The 22103-nt window shown below is 35.6% G+C and overlaps 1 protein-coding gene across 2 annotated transcripts in view; it reads left to right on the plus strand.

Moving 5' to 3' along the window:
• The window catches only part of ASAP1 (ArfGAP with SH3 domain, ankyrin repeat and PH domain 1), a 154607-nt gene that overhangs the window by 96654 nt on the left and 35850 nt on the right, over positions 1 to 22103 (plus strand). For both annotated transcript variants that reach the window (XM_071553832.1, XM_071553833.1), the window contains 11 exons: positions 3166 to 3266; positions 3681 to 3750; positions 4843 to 4930; positions 5969 to 6017; positions 11419 to 11582; positions 13086 to 13219; positions 14275 to 14366; positions 14903 to 15089; positions 17491 to 17576; positions 18909 to 19024; positions 21317 to 21384. In XM_071553832.1, coding sequence (XP_071409933.1) covers positions 3166 to 3266; positions 3681 to 3750; positions 4843 to 4930; positions 5969 to 6017; positions 11419 to 11582; positions 13086 to 13219; positions 14275 to 14366; positions 14903 to 15089; positions 17491 to 17576; positions 18909 to 19024; positions 21317 to 21384 — 1155 coding nt within the window. The remainder of the gene's footprint in view (positions 1 to 3165; positions 3267 to 3680; positions 3751 to 4842; positions 4931 to 5968; positions 6018 to 11418; positions 11583 to 13085; positions 13220 to 14274; positions 14367 to 14902; positions 15090 to 17490; positions 17577 to 18908; positions 19025 to 21316; positions 21385 to 22103) is intronic.

Genomic DNA, 22103 nt, shown 5'->3' on the forward strand with positions numbered 1-22103 from the left:
AGTCAAGTTTCAAAATTTGGCCATAGGAGTATTATGAAGTACAACAAATGAAATACAGTGTTTGTTTTTTTGGTTACCTATATCCTGGGTGTGTAGTAAAAATTACTGTCTTTCAGTGGAATGTTTAAAATAAAAATTAAACAAGTCAAATTCTGAAACTTAAATACATGTTATAATAAATAAGCTTCATAGGCAACACCGAAATAACTTGTGCAGCTTTTCTGACTGTAATTACAGTGTAGACAAATTCTAGAATTTCTGAAAAACTGTGTATATGTGTATAATATCTGTATATAAAATTATAAATATAAAAGTAAAGTATTTTGAGTGAAGAGAATTGATATTGTGTCTTAGAAGAAAAACAAGCAATATTGTGATTCTCAGATATCTGGGAAAATCATAGGAGAGAGAAATGCTGTAATGAAACAATATATTATTTTGGATAAAGTAACTATTTGATCACATTGATGTTTAAGTGTCCCTTTCAAAGTCAACATGTAGTTCTGCTACATGACTTGAGTCAGAGTGTAACGATGCTTGCAGATATTGGGGAGCTTAATAAAGCATTGTGTTATTGAAGTATTCAGTGTTTAATCCTAAAGCATCATATCAGCATTTGTTACTCCTTAGGTGAGAGACAACAAAGCTTGAAGACACATGGCCTGAGTCACCAGTCAGGTCTCCATCACCGTGTATATCCAAATCTAAGCACATAAAGCTGGGCATTATTACGATGACAGATGGCCTTTGTGATTAAGAATACATTTTCCCTGTTACTTTAGTGCGCTATAATCTCATTGCTGGAAAATTTATGGATTAATGAAATTATTGAAGAAGATGAAATGAATGGGATTTTTTCCAGTGGATTCATAAAAATTTAGAATTACTCTTATCAAACATTGCTTTGGCTGGGAAACAGTTTGAAATTATAAAATTGAGGCCATGGTTGTGTATAGTTTAAGTTTCTTTGACCCTTTGTGCAAGAGAAGGAAGTTGAAACTAGTGATTCCTGTCCAAATTATAAATTCATCCACCTTTAACCTCTTTGGAGTTGCCATTAGATAAGTGAGACGTCCCAATGCTTTCGAGGTCTCCTGATGCAATTCCTGTTTCCCTGTTGCATGGATTCAAGGTGTTTATTTAGTATTATGGACATCTGTAAGGCCCTTACTCATTCTGCTGGCATACCTGTCCTTTGATCAGTGAAAAAAATACTGTTGCAATCACAGGAATGACCTGGAAAAGCACATCTTGATACTCTTTTGTATCCTGGGCTGTGCGGCAGTGCCAGTGCTGTAGCTTTGCTGAGGGAAGTACAATTGTACATTGGCTCCGTTACATGCAGCGTCTCTGGAGGTCACTGTTGTGCTGTCCTGGTACAAAGTTAGGGCAGATTCTGTTACTTTGTGCAAGAATTATCTGATTTTGGAAAATGACTATGGTTTAAGGTTTTTGGAAAAATATTTTAATGGATACTACTATAATTTTAATTGTGTAAAGTATTGCATCTTGTGTGTTTAAAAATGTTTATATCCTAAGGAGCTTAAATTTTAATAGAAACCAGGCCATTAACACAGGCTTCTGTCCCCTATTTTTGTATAACTATTGCTGCAAATGTAGCTTAACAGCTTTAAGTTAAATATACCTAATCTTTAGAATCATGTTATTTGTGTGTTTTGTTAACTGATTCTTTACATTTTGATTTATTTCCCCAAATCTCCATCTGATATGCTCTTTGCAATGAGAACTATATCTCATTACGTTCTTTCCTGTGCTAACACCAATAGCACCCTAATTCCAATGGGGATTTCAAATTTACTTATTACAAATGAGCTGCTTATTGTGATGATGAGAACTCTGCTGGCAGCACATGGCACAGTGCTACCAAAGCACTTCTCTCTAAACTTCTGTGGCAAAGTTGTTACAAAATGAAAAACAATTATCAGGACCCTGAATCAAACAAGAGCGAGTAATCTGCCATATATATTGGTTGTGGTAATAGTGAGAAACTGCTTTAAAGAGGAAAGGTTATTGCCAAGGGGGTAATTGAACTCCCCATTCTTTTTGTGGGATGTTGTCAGATGTTTTGCAGGTTATTGTTTCACAACTACATTTAAAACCATATTAATGTGTCCTTAATTGTACCTTTTCCTGTACATTTGCAAAAAAAAGTTAACTTTGGGCCTGATCTTTTTCAAAAGAAAGTTGTAATTAGTTTGAGTTTGGTGGAGGATACAATACAGTATCATTTTAGAGAACTTAAAGGTAATAAAGACTGGAAGATGTAGTAAAATTTGATCCTGTTAGTCATCATAGTTGTTGTGTGATGCCAGTGTTGTGTATGGCAGGTTTCACAGAATTTTATGATGTTTTGGTTTTTTATGAGAAGAAATACCAGTGTGCCTAGTTCTTGCCTTCTTTCTAGTTGTGCCATTAGAAAGGGGAAACATTATTTTAATAGATATGTGGGCTGTAAAATTTGTTTTCAAGGAACATGTTTTTAAAATAAATAATAATTCTTGTTTAAATTATTTGCTTTCTCTTTCCTCTATTGCTTTTGCCTTTCGTGATCGAAGTCTAGGAGAGTAAGTCAATGTTTTAATGAACTTTTGGGGATTTTTTTTTTCTGATGTGCTTATAACAAGTTAATCCATTTCACTTAATTGTTTCACTAGATCAGGCCAAAAGTTATTTCAGCTGACTTCATTCACTAAATCTCATGAATTATATACATATTTTTAATTTGAAAAAAAAGAAATAGTGCTTATTAGAGTTTGTCTTTTTTATATATATGCATGCTGTATTCTGTTGCTTTCTTTTTCAAATTTTATCTAAGCCTTTACTCTTTGATTGTAAGATTATATAATATTAAATATCAATATTTTAAAAGTCTTTCTTTTGAGATGCATATTTGCATCTATCTACAAATGCCTAATGAATAAAATTTGAAAAATTAATTGAAACTTGAACAGTTAGTTCAAGATCACATCATGTAAAAGCAAGCTCTCCTGTGACTGTAGACATAGAGTAGGAGTTCTCTCTTCTTTTTTAATCTTTATTAATTTGTGAAGTTGTTGTAGAGAAGAAAACATAAAATATGCTTAAAGGTTAGGAAAGCTTACTATGAACATCAGGAAAATGTTAATCTGTTTTTCCCTTTTTTAGGATTCACAGAGCAGGCAAGGAGGATACAGTATGCACCAGCTTCAGGGGAATAAGGAATACGGCAGTGAGAAGAAAGGTTATCTTTTGAAGAAGAGTGATGGGTATGTTCTGCAAGCACATAAGAGTGAAAACTATACCTATATCCTGCACTAATTTTGTTTTCTATTGTAGTTGCTTATGGCACATTCTCCTTCTGCACATGCTACAAATACTCTGAGTTTTTCAGTTCAAATCTGAACACAGAACTGTATTTAATATAGCAAATATAAAAAGTATTACCAGCAAACATAAAAAAATAAACTCATAATTAAAAGAAAACTATTGTCTTTATCAGTCTCTAAAAGGTGATTAAGACCTGTCACTAATCTCCACGTTATTTTTGGTGAGGCATTTAGTAAAATTTTGTCTCCATCCATTTGTTTCTTAAGACTCATTTTCTCAACATGTTAATGGGATTAACATGTGTTTCAAAGTCATGTTTAGTTACTGAACGTACTGTTGTTATTCTTATATAGATTAAGGAAAGTATGGCAGAGAAGGAAGTGCACTGTTAAGAATGGAATTCTTACCATATCACATGCAACGGTAAGTTATTTTTATACCTTTATATGAAAATATCCTTTCCTGGTGAATCTGTTGGTGTTAATCTGCTATTGCAAAAAGGATGTCACTTTAGCTTCTGACTGCTGAAGTTCTGTGGTACTATAGCTCATGAGAATTGATTTAATATCTCAATGAATTTATCAGCAGTTATATAAGAAAATGGCAAATGTATTGAAAAGATTTCTCAATTAATACTTCAGCTGGGACTATCATGGTGTATCTGCAAATCACTTAATTTGGAAACTTGGGAAGTATTTGATATTAGATATTATTGATACAATCTGACAGATTGGTGAATGTGTTAATTATTTTGAGTGTTTTCAACTAAAAGTGTGAAAGTTTGGGAAGTTTTGATGACAGTGAGTTCCCGGAATCAGTCATGTATCTGAAATATCTTCCTGGGAATGCTGAATCATGAGGTAGCAGCAACATGATCGTGGTGGAGGCAGTCCTAAAACTGCCTTGTGGCAGTATGATGTAAACTTCTTGTAAAGCAGAGATCAGGAGTTACTCTTGTTAAAGGAGATAGTCCCATTTCCTCACTGTTTTTTCCTCACCCAGATTCCACTGATGGCCTTGAGTGTTGAAGGTTTACTACCTGTGTAAAGCTCAAATACTTCAAAGATTTAGTTCCAATGTCCTAGGTGACATAATTACAGCATAGAATATTATTATCTGTAATTATCCTGAGTTCTAAAACTGCAGATCTCCAGCTTCCCACTTCCCTTTTAAAGTTTTTAAAGTTTTAGAGTTATATCTTTGATTTATTTAAAATGAGAGGAAACTTGAACTATGGGCATTCTGTAAGGAAAAACTGCATTATAGTGTATAAAATGCAATAAAGACCCTTTAATATTAGCATATTGTCAAATAAGGTTTTGTTCAAATTTAGCAATGTGTCCACTCTGACAGACCAACTCAGACAAAGGAATTCTTTTCTCCACTCTTTTGAGGATGGTGTACATATGTGGATGTCCATGCTATAAATTAATATCATACATGACCACTTCCAAAAAAGAGAAAATAATCCTAAATCAATAATTTTTTTTAAAGTAAAATAAATTTTCCTTTTAGTCCAACAGGCAACCAGCTAAACTGAATTTATTGACCTGTCAGGTGAAGCCAAATGCAGAAGATAAGAAGTCCTTTGATCTAATATCACGTATGTAGCAACCGTAATACCATCTTGCATTTTGTGGGAGTTCTGAAAATGTCATTGCAAGATGCTTTGAACAAGACATAAGGCTAAAGCTCAAGTTCAGGTCTGCATCTAGACATGTGCAGTGCCTTATGGGTGTTCAGAGCCTCTAGTTTTGAGGATGGGTTGAATGGGCAGATGAATACAGAATCTTTTCTCTGTATATGTGTGATATAAACGCTGTTTGTTTGTGACCAGCCTTGCAATGCAGCATATTTGCTGCTCTCCTAAGTTCGGAGAGATGTTTAGCAGCTTAGTGGAACGTGCGTGAGCTGCATCCACCAGGAAATGGGAAAGACCTTCAGCATCATCATGTTATTACTTCAGTGTCTCTCCTGCTTTTTGAGTGCTATTTGAGTGGATGAGGAAGGCAAGGAAAACCAATTTCTCTTGTTCTATTATCCTACCTTAAAAATACGCTTCTGTTTGTCTAAAATTGGTAGTGACTTGTCTTCTCAGCATTGAAACTCCTGTGATTTCAATTCTTCCTATTTTGGTCTTGTACAGCAGGCATTTGTATCCAGTCTGGTTTTAAAAACACTTTTGAAGTTGATGAGTGGACTTAGTGTTTCTAGTCATTACATGTATAGTATTAATAAACATTATAAATTTACAGGGACAGTCTATGAAGCCTTTGAAAGTGAGAGATAATAGCCAGTTAGGAAAAAGAGGTTTCTTGACTCAACTGGAGGGAAAAATTTACAATAGGAACGTATTAATTTTGCCCTTTTCTCCTGCTCATGTTTCAGATTTGACTTCTGAAAGGGCAAAATTTGATCCGTATGCTTATTTTTCTTTAATATTTCTAAACATAAGACTCTTGAAATGAATACATTTGATGTAAATCAAAATTCAGAGTTTCATCTTTCTCAGTTTTTTTAGAATTGTTTTCCATAGCTACCATTGGGGTATAAATGTTGCCAGATAGGTTTCACTACCAAATATTTAGATATTTTATAATTTATCATGTGCCAAATGAAAAGATGCATTTATTTATTTCAGATAACAGAACATACCACTTCCAAGCAGAAGATGAACAGGAATACGTGGCGTAAGAATGTTTACCTTTTCTCGAGTTTATTTTGCCAATAGAGGTGTATAAAATGACACGTAACAGTGGCAATAATCTTCTCATTTAATGCACAAGTAGTGCCTACTATCTTTTTTTCTGCTATTGTGAATCTATAAATGTAAACTATCTTGTGTCATGCTACAGAGCTCTTTTAAAACCTTGTAACATTAAAAAGAAAACCCAAACAAAGCTAACTAAAAACCCATTTAGACTGTGTATCCTGCCAGCACGTGGATTGTGTGCAGTTGCTTGGCATGTTATAGTATTTCAGGTTATGAAGATTCAAATCAAATATTTTTAAATTCTTTTGAAGTCTTCTCTGTCAGCCTTGTTTTGCAGATACTTCTTTTACTCCTGATTCTATCTTTTCCTTTACATTAAAAAAGAGCCCCATATAGCGCATAGAAAGTATGTACAGGCAGTGTATCTTTTCTCCTGTAGGCCTAGAAATAAACAGCAAAGCACATCTCTGAGATTTGTCTACTTGTGAATCTGGGAACTTGCTTCATTAATGCATGTTTCCAAACAGATTATTTCCTTTGAAATAATCTTTCTTCCTGCTGCATCAGAACTTCTTCCTGAGAATCATGTACCACTGCTTTTCTCCTTCTGAACGTTGCTCTTTGTCGCCAAACGTGTGTTGTGTATGTTTAGTGCTCATCACCCAACAGTCCAAGGATTAACGTAATCAGTGAAGAGAACATCAAGCCTGAGCCTTCAAAGCTGCCTCCTTCTTTTGTTAAATATACGTATTCTAATGGAAGACAGTGTTGCTCACTGTGTGTTTTAAATGTATAGGGAATGTTTGTAGGGTATTTCACTTGTTTGGTAGTATTGGAAGGCAGTGGCATTGACAGCTCAGCCTTGGGAGGTATTGGTGAAATGAGAGGGCTGGAGGATTCTTTGTCACGCAGCTGTTTCTTTCCAGTATTTCACAGCTTTATGTTGGCTCTCAAAGTGCAAAGCTGACTTGCTAATCATGTTTACTGGATTCATTCTGGAACTTAATTATTCCACTAATTTTCTCAGCCAAGAAGAAAATACTGTTATTTCTGATAAGTCATAAGTTTTTATGACTCTGCCATAAATTAACTTTTGCTATATTAGCTGGTTTAAAAAGTGAAGTGATTTGTTTGGTTTTTTTTCTGTCTTAACACATGAACAAAGTAGGAGAAGAATACATTAGTAATATCCTTCTTCTGACTGGCAAGTCAGTAAATTTAGTTTACTGGCCTGCCTGTTGGACTGTTTTGAGTTCCAGGCTAGTTTTATTTCCCATTAGAGGCACTGAAGTCTTGTTTATCACTCTGAAGTCCAGTGGCTGAGAAAATTACTTTTACTGGAATACGGTATCCTAGAATATCTCAAGTTGGAAGGGACCCACAAGGATCATCGAGTCCAACTCCTGGCCCTGCATAGGACCATCCCCACAAGTCACACCATGTCCCCAAGAATATTATCTAAGGTGTCATGCAAACAGCCCCCTTTGGCATCCAACTGTAGTGATTTCAGAGTGCTCTGCAGGAACTATGTGATGTAGCTCCTCAGTTAGGGCTGTCATCCTCTTGTTCCAATTTCCTCCTGACTTGTATATGTGTGCCTCTCTCTTGATCCTTTCCTCTCCATCTTGTGTTTTGTCCACCCAGTGTTAGTGCTGCCTCTGTTCTGTCTTTTGTGCACCAATTGAAAAATAAATCTGTAACTACATTTTTAAATCACCTTCCTTACACTCTCACATCTAAATAGAGAAGAAAGCAAGATGCATTTCTTTATATTGTAGTTTAACTGACCTTGAATACATTTTCCTAGTGATCATTTTACACTACTTCCATAAATAGCTCCTCACACTACATAAAAATAATTAATACTGATTTAAAAAAGCAGATGATTTAAAATACAAACCACTGAAGCCTACATTCTGTTATAGGTTTCTTACAGCTTCCCCTTAAGCACTTTATTCAGTCCAGTGTAGCTCTTGATTTTTATCCAGGCAGCTGTCTGGATAGATTGACAGTCCTTAAATTCCCAGTGGATTATTAGTTTCTTCAGTAGATAAAATACAGTGTATTTGGAGGAGGGGGTGTGTGAGCAGTCTGTTATGTATGTCCACGTGTATATATGTATATATATATATTTATGTGTAGATTATAAGAAACATAACCAGATTTTTTTTAATTTATAGAATAATAGTTGCTTTGTATCTTTTTTATAATTGTGGGTGGGGACAAACATACTCCAGACATGATCTTTTAGTCCTTTTCTACCCTCTTTTTGAAGATTGAAAGTATATGCATATCTACAGGATACACCTGGATTATAAACAAAGCTAGATTCAGAAATTTTTCTATGAAGAAACACACATCTAACTTTAGTCTAGGTTTTAGCAACAGTCCTTAGGCATTTTTAACTTTGGAAAGATTTAATTGAAAGATCTTGATACTATCTGTTGCTTCTTCCATACAAAAAAAGAGTTATTTATGAATATTTGAAAAATACTGTGCTATTCTTATTGTTTATGCATTTACGTGGAAACAACAATGTTGCAATAGTGCTTGTCAGAAGAGACAGAGATAAATTTTTGTTGCAGACCAAGAAAATCAACGTATTAGACTGGCTGCTGGTTTTGCGGAAGGGATTTTTATTGGCTTGGAAATGCTGAAGAAAAATAAGAGGAATCTGAGTGATAGTCTGGTCCATCCAAGATAATGAATTCCTTCTGTTTCGTGAAAACATCCGTGATGCCAAAATTTTTGTTTAGCCTTTTGAGTTCCTTCAAAACTGGGAATCTTCAGCAAACAAAATGCCTTAAAAGATCATAAGAAACTGCTGAGATTCAGAAAACCAAATTTAATTGACAACTGGACAATCTATTTTATTGGATTGGATTGAATAGAATCATAGAATTGTTCAGTTTGGAAGAACGCTTTAATGTCATTGAGTCCAACCATTAATCAAGCACTGCCAAGCTCAAAACTAAACCATGTCCCCAAGTGCCACATCTATGCACCTTTTAAATACCTCCAAGGATGGTGGCCCAACCACTTTCTTGGGCAACCTGTTCCAGTGCTTGGCAACCTATTTTGTGAAGCAATTTTTCCTAATATCCAATCTAAACCTCCCCTGGCACAACTTGAGGCCATTTCCTGTTGTCCTAAAACAAGAAGACAATGAAATTCAGTAAGACTTTTTAAATTATTTGAAAGAACAAAGTCTTTCAAAGTACAAAGTCTTACCAGAAGCCGGTAATACTGTAAGACTGTTGGTTTGGCACTGGCAGTATTGTGAGATAAAGCAAACACATTTTTTTTATAAAGGAAGAAAAAGAAAAGAGTAACACCAATAAGATAAAGAGGAAGAAGAGCTGTCAGAAGGCAGTTTTATAAACTATTGACATTGAATTAACATACCATTACTGATTTGACTTGTTTATTTCTGAGGGCACAGCCTGCCAGGAAGGCCAAGTGACCAAGTGGGCACTTTTTGTATAAGTAGCACCAGTCATTCCGAGTGTGTGTGTCCTTGTGCTGGTGCTACCTGGGCCTTGTCTGGGAAGAGCTGACACTGCAGTGCCTCTTGCTCTGACCCACAGGTGACACCAGTTACTGGCAGCCTTGGAGAGCAGGTTCTTTCTACCTGAGCAATGCAACAAAAATAAATTATGGCTCTGACAGTTTAGATACTCATGATAAGGAAATCCATATCAAACTAACAGCTGGCTCAGTCATGTTATGTTTATTGTAATTGCATCTAATATTTTAATGGTTACTGCATAGTTGAGTTTTATTCAAATTCTGCTGTTTTAACAAACTAATCAAGTTGTAACTCTGAAAGAAATTGTCAACAAATGTCAGAATAAATGTTGTCTGTCTGAGTATAATTATTATTTTACTCTGTGTGTTTAACCAAACATTACTATAATAACAGACAAGCAAGACACTGCTGCCTCTTATCTGTTTTTAATGGCATTGGATTTCATCTGAAAAATTGCAGAAGAATGCCACCTAGTGTGGGTTCTTCTCATGTAACAAGAGATAGAGATTATTGTAAATTTATTTTTTTCAGCATATAAACTATGGAGCAAATTTGTGTTCAAATCTTTCAATTTCTCCTTTATTTTTCAGGTTCATTTCTGAATATTTTAAAGCATTTTCTTTTAAGCACAAGTTCTGAGATTATTTTGTGTGCATAAAAATCTAAAAAGCACAGGGGCATGAAGTATATGATATGCAGTGCCAATATATCAGTTCAGGCTCTGTGGTATAAGATTACATGCATAAATTTCCATATATATCCTTTAAAGGTAATATTTGCATTATTATTTCAATGAGAAATAACAAATTTTATCTGCAGTTCCCTTAGTTTTTTCAGACGTTCATAATCATTTTAGCACATTTCAGAAGACTGATGATTGCAGACAATATGGATGTTGCAAATATGGAATGCACTGACGACATTGCCAATTTAAAATGTGTGAAAAAGAGAAGTGTATTTGCAGTAGATCTGAAAACATCTAAAATCACTACACCTGGGAGGATTTGTTTTCAGCTAGTTTTGTTTCTAAATTAGCAGCACTGCAACTGCAATGTGCTTGTACTTAGTGTAACTGCTTTCCTCTTCACTTCCACCTGTAGCGCAGCAGCTGCTGGGAAGGAGGTTTGTTTGATTTTAATGAAAACATTTTTGTGAAAACAACAAGTTGCAGAGTGGTTGGGCAGAGTGGGGGAACTAGTGCCTGAAGTATCATTAAAGAGTCTTGATTTTTTTGCAGTCAGCAGCTGCTCCTAAAATTTTATGCTAGCTATCAATATCCTTACTCTCCTGTCATTGTCTTTTCCGTATTCTGTTGGTTGCCATGGGAATTAATTTGGGCTTTACAGTCTGACTGATTAGTGCATGGAGACCTGTTTTAAATGGCAACTACACATCAACACATGCACAAGGGTGCTTGCTGTTTCCTCTCTGTGGAGAAAGATGCATGGTGGAGATACTAGGCATTATAATGTTCTCTTTTATAACAGGATTCACTTCAGGAAGATTTTGGCACCTTTTAAAGCAGTTAAATTTACAGGATCTTAATTGCCCCCTTTCTCTCCCACAGCTTCTGCTTATTTGAGAAACTTGAGAAATGTACTGCTTTGGCTTTGAAATTGGTCACCAAAGGGATATTAGAATTAAGACTATTTGCCTCTTCTCATTCTTACTTACCTTTTCTTGAATCTTTCCTTTCGGTCTCTCACTTTTTCCTCTGTTCAGTTTCTCCCACAATACAGTTCTTCCTGTATTCCCACTAATCTTTTGTTCCTGGCAAGCTTTCTACAGTTTGTAGATTAACTTGTATTTGCAAATGCAGATCTTCATTAAGCTCTTTATCTTGTGCTAGATGGATATCAGTATTGACTAACAGCAAAGAAGAAGCATTAAATATGGCATTCCGTGGCGAGCAGAGCACAGGGGAAAACAGTTTAGAGGATCTGACAAAAGCCATTATTGATGACATACAGAGATTACCCGGAAATGAAGTCTGTTGTGATTGTGGCTCACCAGGTATCTCAATTTGTTCATGTCATCAACTTCTTGTTGGGAGCTAAGTAATTTCTTTAAAGAATTGTTTGTAGAGTGCAAACTAATTTTCTAAGTGGTGTGTTTCTCAGTCTATAGCCTGTTTTTAAAAGAACAAATATGACTTTCCTACATTAGTTCCGTTTAATTCACTAAAATATTTTTGTGTGTTGTCTGTGCTTACTTCCAGCAGTTCAAGCCCCTCTGGAGTTTGAACTGTTCTTGTTGCACTGTGTCTAGATGCTTGTTGCACTTGAATGGAAGTTGCTTGGCATCACTGATCCTGTGCATGCTACTAAGTAGAAGTGAGTAATATTTAGACAATGATTGTGGAAAAATTGACCTGTCCAGGATCTTACTCTGAGGTTTTGTCTTGGCATGAGACTACCAGAATTGCAGTTATCAGAACTATTCAGAGGCAGAAAGTAGTCTTGTACAAAGAATGAAACCCAGAGTTGGAATCCTGTCAGATAATACCTTCAGAAGTACAGAGTTACAGGTCAGTTACATGTCGCTTATGGCTTGAGTAGGGGCAGCTTGTCCCAGACTGAATTGCTTTGGTATCTGGCAGCTGCTGCAGGTTTCTCATCTAACGAGATGCGTCAAAAAGGTGATGCTCATTTGGAACTGAGGAGATAGTATGTATCTTGCAGGTACTTGCTGATTCATATAAGAAATAGCTAGATAAAAATAGAAACTGGGATACAATTCTATCAAATCCTGGAATTGGTTCATTCAATTATTTCATTATATAAAGCTACAGAAACTACAAATAACAATTTTCATTCATCTTTTAATTTATAGTGAAGTTTTAAGCTTCAGTCCTGCAGCCCAGCTTCCTGCTTTAAAACTCTTGACTTAATGCTTCAGCAGTTGCTATTTAAGGTCAAGGAAGAGATTAATTTGAAGACGTGTGTGTACAAAGTGTGTCTGGAACTTTTTCTTTTCCTTAAGGTCTATTCTCCTCCATGACAGCTTTTTTTTTTTTTGTTTTGTTTTGTTTTGTTCTTGGACTAGGCAGCATTCCTTAAATGTTCTAAAACATACTACTGTTTTACATACTAGAAAATGATATGGTTAATCTTTTATAAAGGATTATTTAAAGTTTAAGAAATAAATTTCAAAACTTCGGAGGATATCAAATTTAGGAGTTCTGTTCCTTTTAAAAACAGGAAATAAAAGCCGTATGTTATTTTTACAGGAAACAAATCCTAAATGTATTGAAATACATTCATTCAGTATGAATTTATAAGTCTCAATTCAGTGCCTTTGGGACTGTCCCTAAATCTGAAAAACTTAATTTCATTGGTAGCAATTTGTGGTGAAATTTTTAATGCAGTTTGGAGAAAAAACCTAAGCATGTTCCATACATTTCCAGTCTTTAAAATATTAAATGAGGAATCCCTTCAGAATACGTTTAGATTTCTTACCACCATCGAAAACCTTTTCTTGGACTTTGATTAAATATGTTGGTTTTCAATTTTACAGATCCAACATGGCTATCAACTAATTTGGGCATTTTAACCTGCATTGAGTGTTCTGGAATACACAGAGAAATGGGTGTCCATATTTCTCGAATCCAGTCTTTGGAATTAGACAAATTAGGAACATCTGAACTCTTGGTAAGTTTTTTTTTTTTTTTTTAGTCAAATGTTGACAGAGATATAGGAACCATTGAGATGTGTAATTTACCGTTAATTTTTTTCAAGGAATATGTTTTTGCAGTATATCTTCATATTTTTTATGTACTTTAAAGGAACATAGTTATATATTGTATAATATGATATATTATTGATGCTTTTGGTGACTTATCACTTCTCATATTCATTTCCTGAGGTTTCACAGAATGAGTATTGACTTGTCTTGTGATTATTGCCATTAGAATTTTGCCTCTCAATAACTGATCTTGACCCTAAATGAGGGCAGGTTTAAATTTCATGTGATTTGAAAAAAAAGGAAAGGTGATTTAACTTGGCTTATGAGAATGACTATTGCTAATTTTGACAGATGTTGGAAGAATCTTTTAATTTGATGGAAGAAACTATAAAGTTATGTGAGACTACAAAAAACACCCCCAAAAATATAGGGAAAGAAAAAAGAAACAGTTATAGCAGGTTTAACTTTCCCCAACTGTGTTTGGCCTGAGAGAAGACACTTGTTACAGAAATTTTAGATGAGAAAATTGAAGGAAGATACAAGGCAGTTCTGGATTTGGGTATAGGTTCAACGTTAGTCTTAGCTCTCAGTTTGAAATACTGAGTTGTTTGCAAAATTACTACAAATATAAATCCAATTTTACTAATCCTGACCTTCAGTAGGTCTGAGCTTCTTTCCAAAAGTAACTTCCTGGCCAGTGTACCGGCATCATTTCCATGTTCATGCTGTTGGTTCCTCATTTGAGATTTAGGTTTTGCATTGGAGGCAGATTGTCCTGAAAAAAGAATTAATTAGACGTGACTGTGAAGTCTATTGTACAAGTTCTGAGATGACAGGATATACTCTTAAATACTTTTACAATTGCTCTATGTTTACATGTAGTCATTGTGCTCTTAATTTTACAGTCCTCTATGTTCTGTCCTTTATTAATAATGTGGAAAATGCACATAATAGTCCAGTTTTTCTGTTGCTGTTAGACCCCAAAAGCCCTCACCCTTACTTATTCTTTTTCTTATTCCAGCTGGCCAAGAATGTAGGAAATACTAGTTTTAATGATATTATGGAAGGGAATTTACCTAGTCCTTCACCTAAACCCAGTCCATCAAGTGATATGTAAGTCTTGAATCTCCAAACTCTTCAACGTTAAGTTTACTGTGAAACGTATATGTGGTACAAAGTGTCTTAAGCAGTAACCAAGCTAGAGAAGGGATAGAATGGCAGAAGACTGTGGGGTTTTGCTCCAGCTGTGGAGTTATGTACCCATATTTCAGCTACCTCGGCTTCTTAGTGCAGAAAAGTTTTAATTTTGGGTTTCAAGATTCATTATTTGAGTCTTGATTGGTTTTACAGTATCCCCTCAGGTGATAAACACAATTGGACTAAATCACTGTTTTCTCTTTGGTCTTTGTCCCCAGAGTCAGAGCCATTTTCATATATAACAAGAAGACAGGATAAATTTGACAATGTACTGTCTTTTGTGCTTGCTTGCAAGAAAAACATGTAATATAACAATAAAGAACACACTTTATATCAGATAATTTACCTCTTCCCTTGTCGTCTCCCAAGTTAGACAAGGTGATTTTAAATTAAAATATTTGACCCATTTTTCTAAAAATTTCTAAAGCGAACTCTATTTTCACACCCCGCAGGACTGCACGTAAAGAATTTATCACTGCTAAATATGTAGATCATAAGTTCTCTAGGAAGACTTGTGCATCTGCAGCAGCTAAACTGAATGAATTACTTGAGGCTGTCAGATCCAGGGATTTACTTGCACTAATTCAAGTCTATGCAGAGGGGGTAGAGCTAATGGAGCCACTGTTGGAGCCTGGACAGGTAAGCTTATCAGGTAAACAAAGAGTATTTTAAATAATGTGTATTTGTAAAGTGCCCAGGACCTGGGTCTGCTACCCCAGGTCCTAAAGCAAGCAACATAACAGATGAAAATGGTGGGTTTTTCTTCCTTCCCTTAATGTGGCATCCTTGTGGAGAGGGAAAAGAACAGTATCTTTTGTCATCAATTGATGTAAAGGACTGTGAAATGCAATAGTGATATCATACACTGTTCTTGCTGTGTTGAAAAGTACCTGTTCTGCAGTGAGTCTCTTTTAGGAAAAGGCCCAGAGAAAAGGAACTTGACTTGATAGCCCAAGGTCACCTGATATTACAGACCAGTATCATACCTGCTTTTAAGGCAGTTTCTGAAGGAACACATTATTGCCTTTCTACAAGTTTCTATTTACTGTAAATGAGGAAAGAATAAATCTGATGTCTTCATGATTTCTGGTGAAACATTTACAGAAGTACAATGTCTTTCAACCAGGAAGAAATTTTTGTTTTTAATGAAGTTCTAAATACTTGATCTTCCTTCGGAAATCAGTAACAGGTTGTTTTGAAAAAATCAGTCCAGGTTGACCGAACTTATCCATGGAGAAATGTTGCTTATGAGCAAAATAACCTGTTTTTATAGATAATCATTGCTGTGTAACCACATGCTCAGCAATGTTTTCTCCCATTACTTTCACATCCAACTTGGAGAGATGTCAGAGAATGTTTTCAACAAGTTGTGTGAAAATAGCTAACATGGCAAAGGGCAGAGTGCCTGACTGAATCAAGTGAAGGGGATAAGTTCAATATAGTCTCAGGATTTGGGCTGTCACAGAGTGCTTATCATGGAAACACATTACAAAGTCTCTCTAACTGCAGGGTAAGTTTTCTGTGTTTGTCATTCACAGCAGTTATCACAGAATTATCTCCTTAGTGTTTCTCAGCTATTATAGTCAGTGATACATAGAAAGGTATGAGCACCAAGTGAAATGTAGTCTGCAGTGAAGACATTTATAGTAATATTCTCCACTGTAAATTCTCTGATGTTTAATAAAGTAATATTTTTTGAGACTTTAAATCTAAGTATATATGCTGTAATATGCTTTTTTAAAATGTCCTTTATGATCAATAGGAGTTAATGAAACATAGATTTAGATTTAACTTCTTTTGCAACTCTGAAGTGGAATTAAACAGCATTTCTATTTCTATTTAAATGCATTAATGTCTACAATATGTATGGAAAATAAGTATGACTCAGTTCAAGTTCAACAATGAGAAACCCTATATCTGGGGAGAACCACCCCATGCACAGGAATATGCTGTATATGCTGGGATCCACCAAGCTTGGTCTAAAAAGGCCTGGAGGTCCTGATGGACACCAAGTTGAACAAGAACCAGTGGTATTCCAGACATCACTGGAGCATTGCCAGCAGGTCAAGGACAATGATGCTTCCCTCTACTCAGCACTGATGAGGCCGCAGCTGGAGTGCTGTGTCCAGCTCTGGGCTCCCCAGAACAAGAGAGACTTGGACATATTGAAGAGAGTGAAATGAAGGGCCACAAACATGTAAGAGTCTGGAGCACCTGGCATATGAGGAAAGGCTGAGATGTCTGGGACTGTTCGGCTCAGAGCAGGCTCAGGGGATCTCATCACTGTGTGTAAATCCCTGAAGGAAGGGTTCAAAGAAGGCAGAGCCAGGATCTTTTCAGTGGTGCCCAGTGACAGGACCAGAGCCAATGGACACAGACTAGAGCACAGGAAATATTTTGGTATTGTGAGAATGACCAAACACTGTCACAAGTTGCCCAGGGAGGTTATGGAGTCTCTGTCCCTGGAGATATTCCAAAGCCATCTGGACTTGGCCCTCAGAAACTGGTCCCAGGTTGCCGTGCTCAGGAAGGAGTTTGGAATAGATAACCTTCACAGGTTCTTTCCAGCTTCAACTGTTCTGCGAGTCTGTAAGAGATTTAATTTATGTGGGACTGATTTTTGTGATTTTTTTTTTCTTTCTTCCCTGCTTTTGTAGGAAATAGTATTTTGGCTGTACTTGGTGCTCACCAGGATGTCATAAAGCGATAACTATTGTAAACTCACTCAGTATTCCTTGACAGGATCCCTAGTAGCTAAAATGGTTAAAGGCTCCTCAGGATTGTTACATTTAGTAGGGAAAAGAGAAGAGTAGGTTTCAGAAAGCTATGAACTCAGAAAGTGTGATGGCATTTCCTTTGAAGCACATGGTGTCTTTTAGAGATTAAAAGGCAAATAACCATTTTCACTATAATTTCCTAATCATATTTTTCTTTTGAAAGACTTGTAAAAGAGAGAATGACATGTATCTCAGTAGATCTGACATTACAAGCTTTGCAGAAGTAAGGGACAGAAATCTAACTTCTATTTACATGTGTTTAGGAGCCAGGTGAAACAGCACTTCATTTAGCAGTCCGGACTGCTGACCAAACCTCTCTCCATCTGGTTGACTTCCTTGTACAAAACTGGTATGAATTGCTCATTTTTCATTAAATTGTGCATGAAAAATGTAAATGTTTAGAGCTATCCTGGCAGTGCCTTGGATAGTGTTTGCTCATCACTTTTAATCTTTCTTCTTAGATATGTTCCAAAAGAGCATAATTTAGTACCTTTGGATAGACTTTTGTGTTCCTAATGAGTAGAGAGAGGGGGAGACATGTAGATTAAAAACATGGAAAGCAGTTACATAAAAACAGGATGAAAGGAAAAACTCTGCAGAGCACCAGAGAGCATTGATTTAGAGCACATGACAACATGGAGCAGTGCAGATGAATAGTTCAGGTAGAGGAGGGATGGCAAGTAAAAGTGCCAAATAACGGGAGACATGAAATGAAATTGTAAGAGTAGAAAACAAGGATCTTTCTCAAAAAATTATGAATAGATGCTACATAGACTTTGAGTAAAGGTGTTCCATTATTTAACAAATGTATTAAAACTATTGAGAGCATAAACTTAATTAGTAATTTTCAACATCTAGAATCTTTTATTTTTGACGATTACCTAAAATTATTCTGTAGTTATGAAGCATCACTGTTTCTTCAGACAACTGCAATCTTGTACATGTTTCTGTCTGCTGTCTACATTTTTGTCTCTGTCTCAAGTTTAAGAGCACCTTTACAACCCTCACTGTTACTGTTCAGTATGGGTAACACTGGGAAAAGCTGTCATCTCCTGAGCTTTGCTTTGCTGTTTTATAAATATATGGTACTGATCCCAAAATGTCAGTGACATTTTTCTAAAAATCTGGTCTTAGAACTTGAGAACTGAAGGAAGTAGAGTTTTTAAAAAGCTCTGTGAACCTCTTTTCACAGCTGGTCTTTCCCTAACTCAGTCTCTATCCTAATACTCCTTCTTACTACTCTTTTGTTAATTCTCAGACATTCTGTTCATAGTTCCTTCACTACATAGCAGTTATTAACCTTTTTTAACTGTACCAGGATGGTTTTTCAGATATTTTTATTGAAATAATTTAGAATGTTTGAAAAACAAATTCCAGTAAAGTGGCATATGGAAGACAACTGGCATGGCATTACAGAGGATCAGGCTGGAATGTCTAAGTTTCACTTATTTGGTTTTTCACATGAGCATCTGTAGATTTACAGTCCTTTTCAATCACAGCTCCTGTATATCCTATTTTTCATAGTATTTGAAAGTAATGTTTGGTTTAAAAATATTTCTTTCTTCTACTTTATATTTGTCCAGTAAAATTTTTATGTGGTTATTGTATATATGGATGCTAAATCCAAAATGAATAGCACAGCTTCTGTACTTGTCTCGATGGTTTTTTCTTTTGTGTTTAGTGGAAACCTGGACAAACAAACAGCATTGGGCAATACAGTTCTACACTACTGCAGTATGTATAATAAACCTGAGTGTTTGAAATTGCTTTTGAGGGGGAAGCCAACTATTGATTTAGGTAAGTTCATTATTTAAAACTGGTAAATAAAGATTTCCTAAAATTTCTTTGCATTATTTTGATCACTTTTATTTATGTCTCTATGGTAAGTAAGCTTTTGAAACAAAACTGTGTTAAAAAGAGCAAGACCTTGTCACCAACAAGCCTAATGGAAACATTCAGTTAAGAAATGGAACTTAAATTCTTAGAAGATAATAGTGACAAAGATTTCTAATAGAAAATACTTATGGGAAACTCTAGTTTTTCTGCAGAGCTCTACTTCTGACCTATTGTAAATTTCCTGGAATTTAGGTTTATTGTTTATATTGTAAAATTAATCTAGAACTTGTATGTTATAATACTTCAAATGGCTGCTCACGTTAATTCCACTCTTGGATATGTGTGGGCTTTGTGTACACAGCAGTTACTTCTTCTGTTAATATCAATGACAGCTGGCACTGTGGTTTCCCCCAGCCAGCACTGTGGCTGTTTAGGGAAGGGATCAGCTTTTTAGCTGCCTTTCTGTTTCTCTTTGCCGTTTGCATGTGTGAGATTGGTATAGCAATTGCTGTACCTGTATCAGTCCATTTTTCATCATAATTTACCAAAAGTTTAATTAGAAATAGTACCTTTGTTTGCTCACACTTAGGATAATCTCCTGTTTTCTAGATGCTCTCCTTTCCCTATCATATTTTGTGAATTAGGAAGGCATTCCACAAAACCAGCTTGTTAGGAGTTAAGTGTCATCAGCATGTCTATAAAACATTTTCATTCAGTCAGTTAATGGTATAAGAGAGAAGTTTTTTCAATAATTGATGTAAAGCGGAGAGTATGAAATTTTATTTCGCCCTTTTTCTTCATTGCTATCGTGTTCCTCCACTGTCTGGTAAAAAATCGTTGCATAAATTGAATTTCATAGCTTAGTGTCAGAAGTCATAGAATCATAGAATTGGTTTCCTTGGCCTTCTTACACATCCTTAAAATAGATTCCAATGTTGTCGTAAGTCAGAGAACTTAATGTGACCTTTTTTGGCAGTTATAATACCTGAACGAGTCAAGGCAAGTTTCTTGGTTCTTCCATTGAACTCGCTCCTAGGTAGATGCCAGAAGAGCATTCAGACCTTTTTGGTGTTTGGTTTTTTGGGTGTTATTTTGGGCAAAGAAAGGGGAGAGAGGGTGTCTCATTCTTCATGTTGTTCTTGTGGACTGTATGTCATCTTTAGGCCTTAAACCATCAGATTTATACTTAAAAGTTGAACCTTTGGAATTTATGTAGTCCCTTAAGCTGTCTGTACATCAGCTTCACTCAAGAAATACTGTATTTTCATTCCTTTTCATATTAAATTCCTGAACCATCTTAGAGAGATCTTTCCATAAGGATATCCTTCTTCTAGGGATCTTAATTCTTTCAAAGTCATTAGTCTTTCTAGATGACTGCTTTGTATTTTCTAGGATTCCTGGCTGGAATTCTCTATGCAATATTTCACATAGACAGATATGGTTATGAGACCTCAGTTTGACTGTTTTCAGTTCCCAGTCACAGAAATGCTTTACACTCTGGATGTGATGGAGAGATTCTCTGTTCCAGCTCTGTGGCATTTACTGATGTATATTTTACCTAAAGTTTATCCACATGAGGTTCAAATGTAGGGATTTTTGTTTCTTGAGACTTTCTGCTGAACATCTAGCAAAGATTCCATTAGATGCTGTACCAGAGGACATTCCAGAGGGCTCAAATATTGCTTTCTTTCTGATCAGATGTTATTTTAAATCGTAAACCATTTTATAGCCTTTGTAAAGACAAATTACCTAGAAAGTTTTAAATTTATTCTTTTTCAAATGTCTTCAAATTAAAGCTTCAATCCTCTAAGTATTAATCAAAGAGAAATGTGCTTGGATAAACATTTACTATTTTTTTCTTTTTTAAATCTCAGAATAATTTTCTTTTTTAAGCTATTTTACTCTGCCTGCTTGCTTTTTCTGCTTATCCATGTAAGAGTTTTACTGGCAAAGGTGTTGAGTGGAGGTTGAAATGATTGAATTTCTTTATATTTTCTGGTAGGATGGTTAGGAGGAATTTGGGAACTGTCCCAGCAGATGCTGCTGTTCAGAAAGAATCTGATGATACATGAAATGCATGAGCACTTAGAGTGGAATCTTAGAGTTGCAGCTGCTATAGAGTAAATAGACATTTTTGATAACTTTTAGAAGTTACTGTGTAGTGAACACAAGTTTCACAAGTAGTGACACTTCATGAATTGTTTCCTTGGACATCTCAAAGAATTGCTCTCTTTTGTATTGTTAATTCTGTAGTAAACCAAGCTGGAGAGACAGCTCTGGACACAGCAAAAAGAGTGAAAGCTGTCCAGTGTGAGGAGCTGGTAAGAACTCAACTGGGGGGAAAAAACAAGGGGAATGTTTACTTATTTAAAAATGTAATCTACTTAATATATCGTAACCACTGTATCTCAAATGTAGTATTGTTGCCAGCTGGCAGTGTGCTGATCTGAAGGCCCTACCGTAAGTGAATATTTTCTTAAGACACAACAGTAATTTTCTTTGTAACACTTTAAATAGAAAATCTTATTTCTATTGGCAATGCTAGTTATTTTAACCAGGGTATTTGAAGACCTTAAATACTTAAGAGTTACATATACCAATAAATATATCACTCAAGGACGTTTGGGCTTCATCACCCCAAAGGTTCTTTTTAAGGACTTTTATATCAGGAATGCAAAACAACCCCTGTAACATTAAATCTGTCAAGACCTTTTATGTCTGGATCTTTGTGTTTTCCTGCTTTGCCCTTTTTCATTTGATGGGACAGATAGTTCTGAGATGGTGACAGGCTTCTTCCAAGAATTGGAACAACTTAAAATTAAACCTTCTCAATGGAGAAAGAAGCAAAAGTATAATGTCTGGAAGCTAGTGTATCAAAAAATGTAGAACACCTGCTTCTGTGGTGCTTTGTCCCTCTACTGAACATGATCAGAGCATACACCTTATGGAATTTTGAGACTGTATGAGGGATGTTAACAGATCCTACTCAAGAAAATGGTTGGTGTCTGAGAAACAAAGGTGTTAAGGATTTTCCCAAGTA

Source organism: Pithys albifrons, chromosome 4 (genome assembly GCF_047495875.1).
Source record: "Pithys albifrons albifrons isolate INPA30051 chromosome 4, PitAlb_v1, whole genome shotgun sequence".
Taxonomy (NCBI): Eukaryota; Metazoa; Chordata; class Aves; order Passeriformes; family Thamnophilidae; genus Pithys; species Pithys albifrons.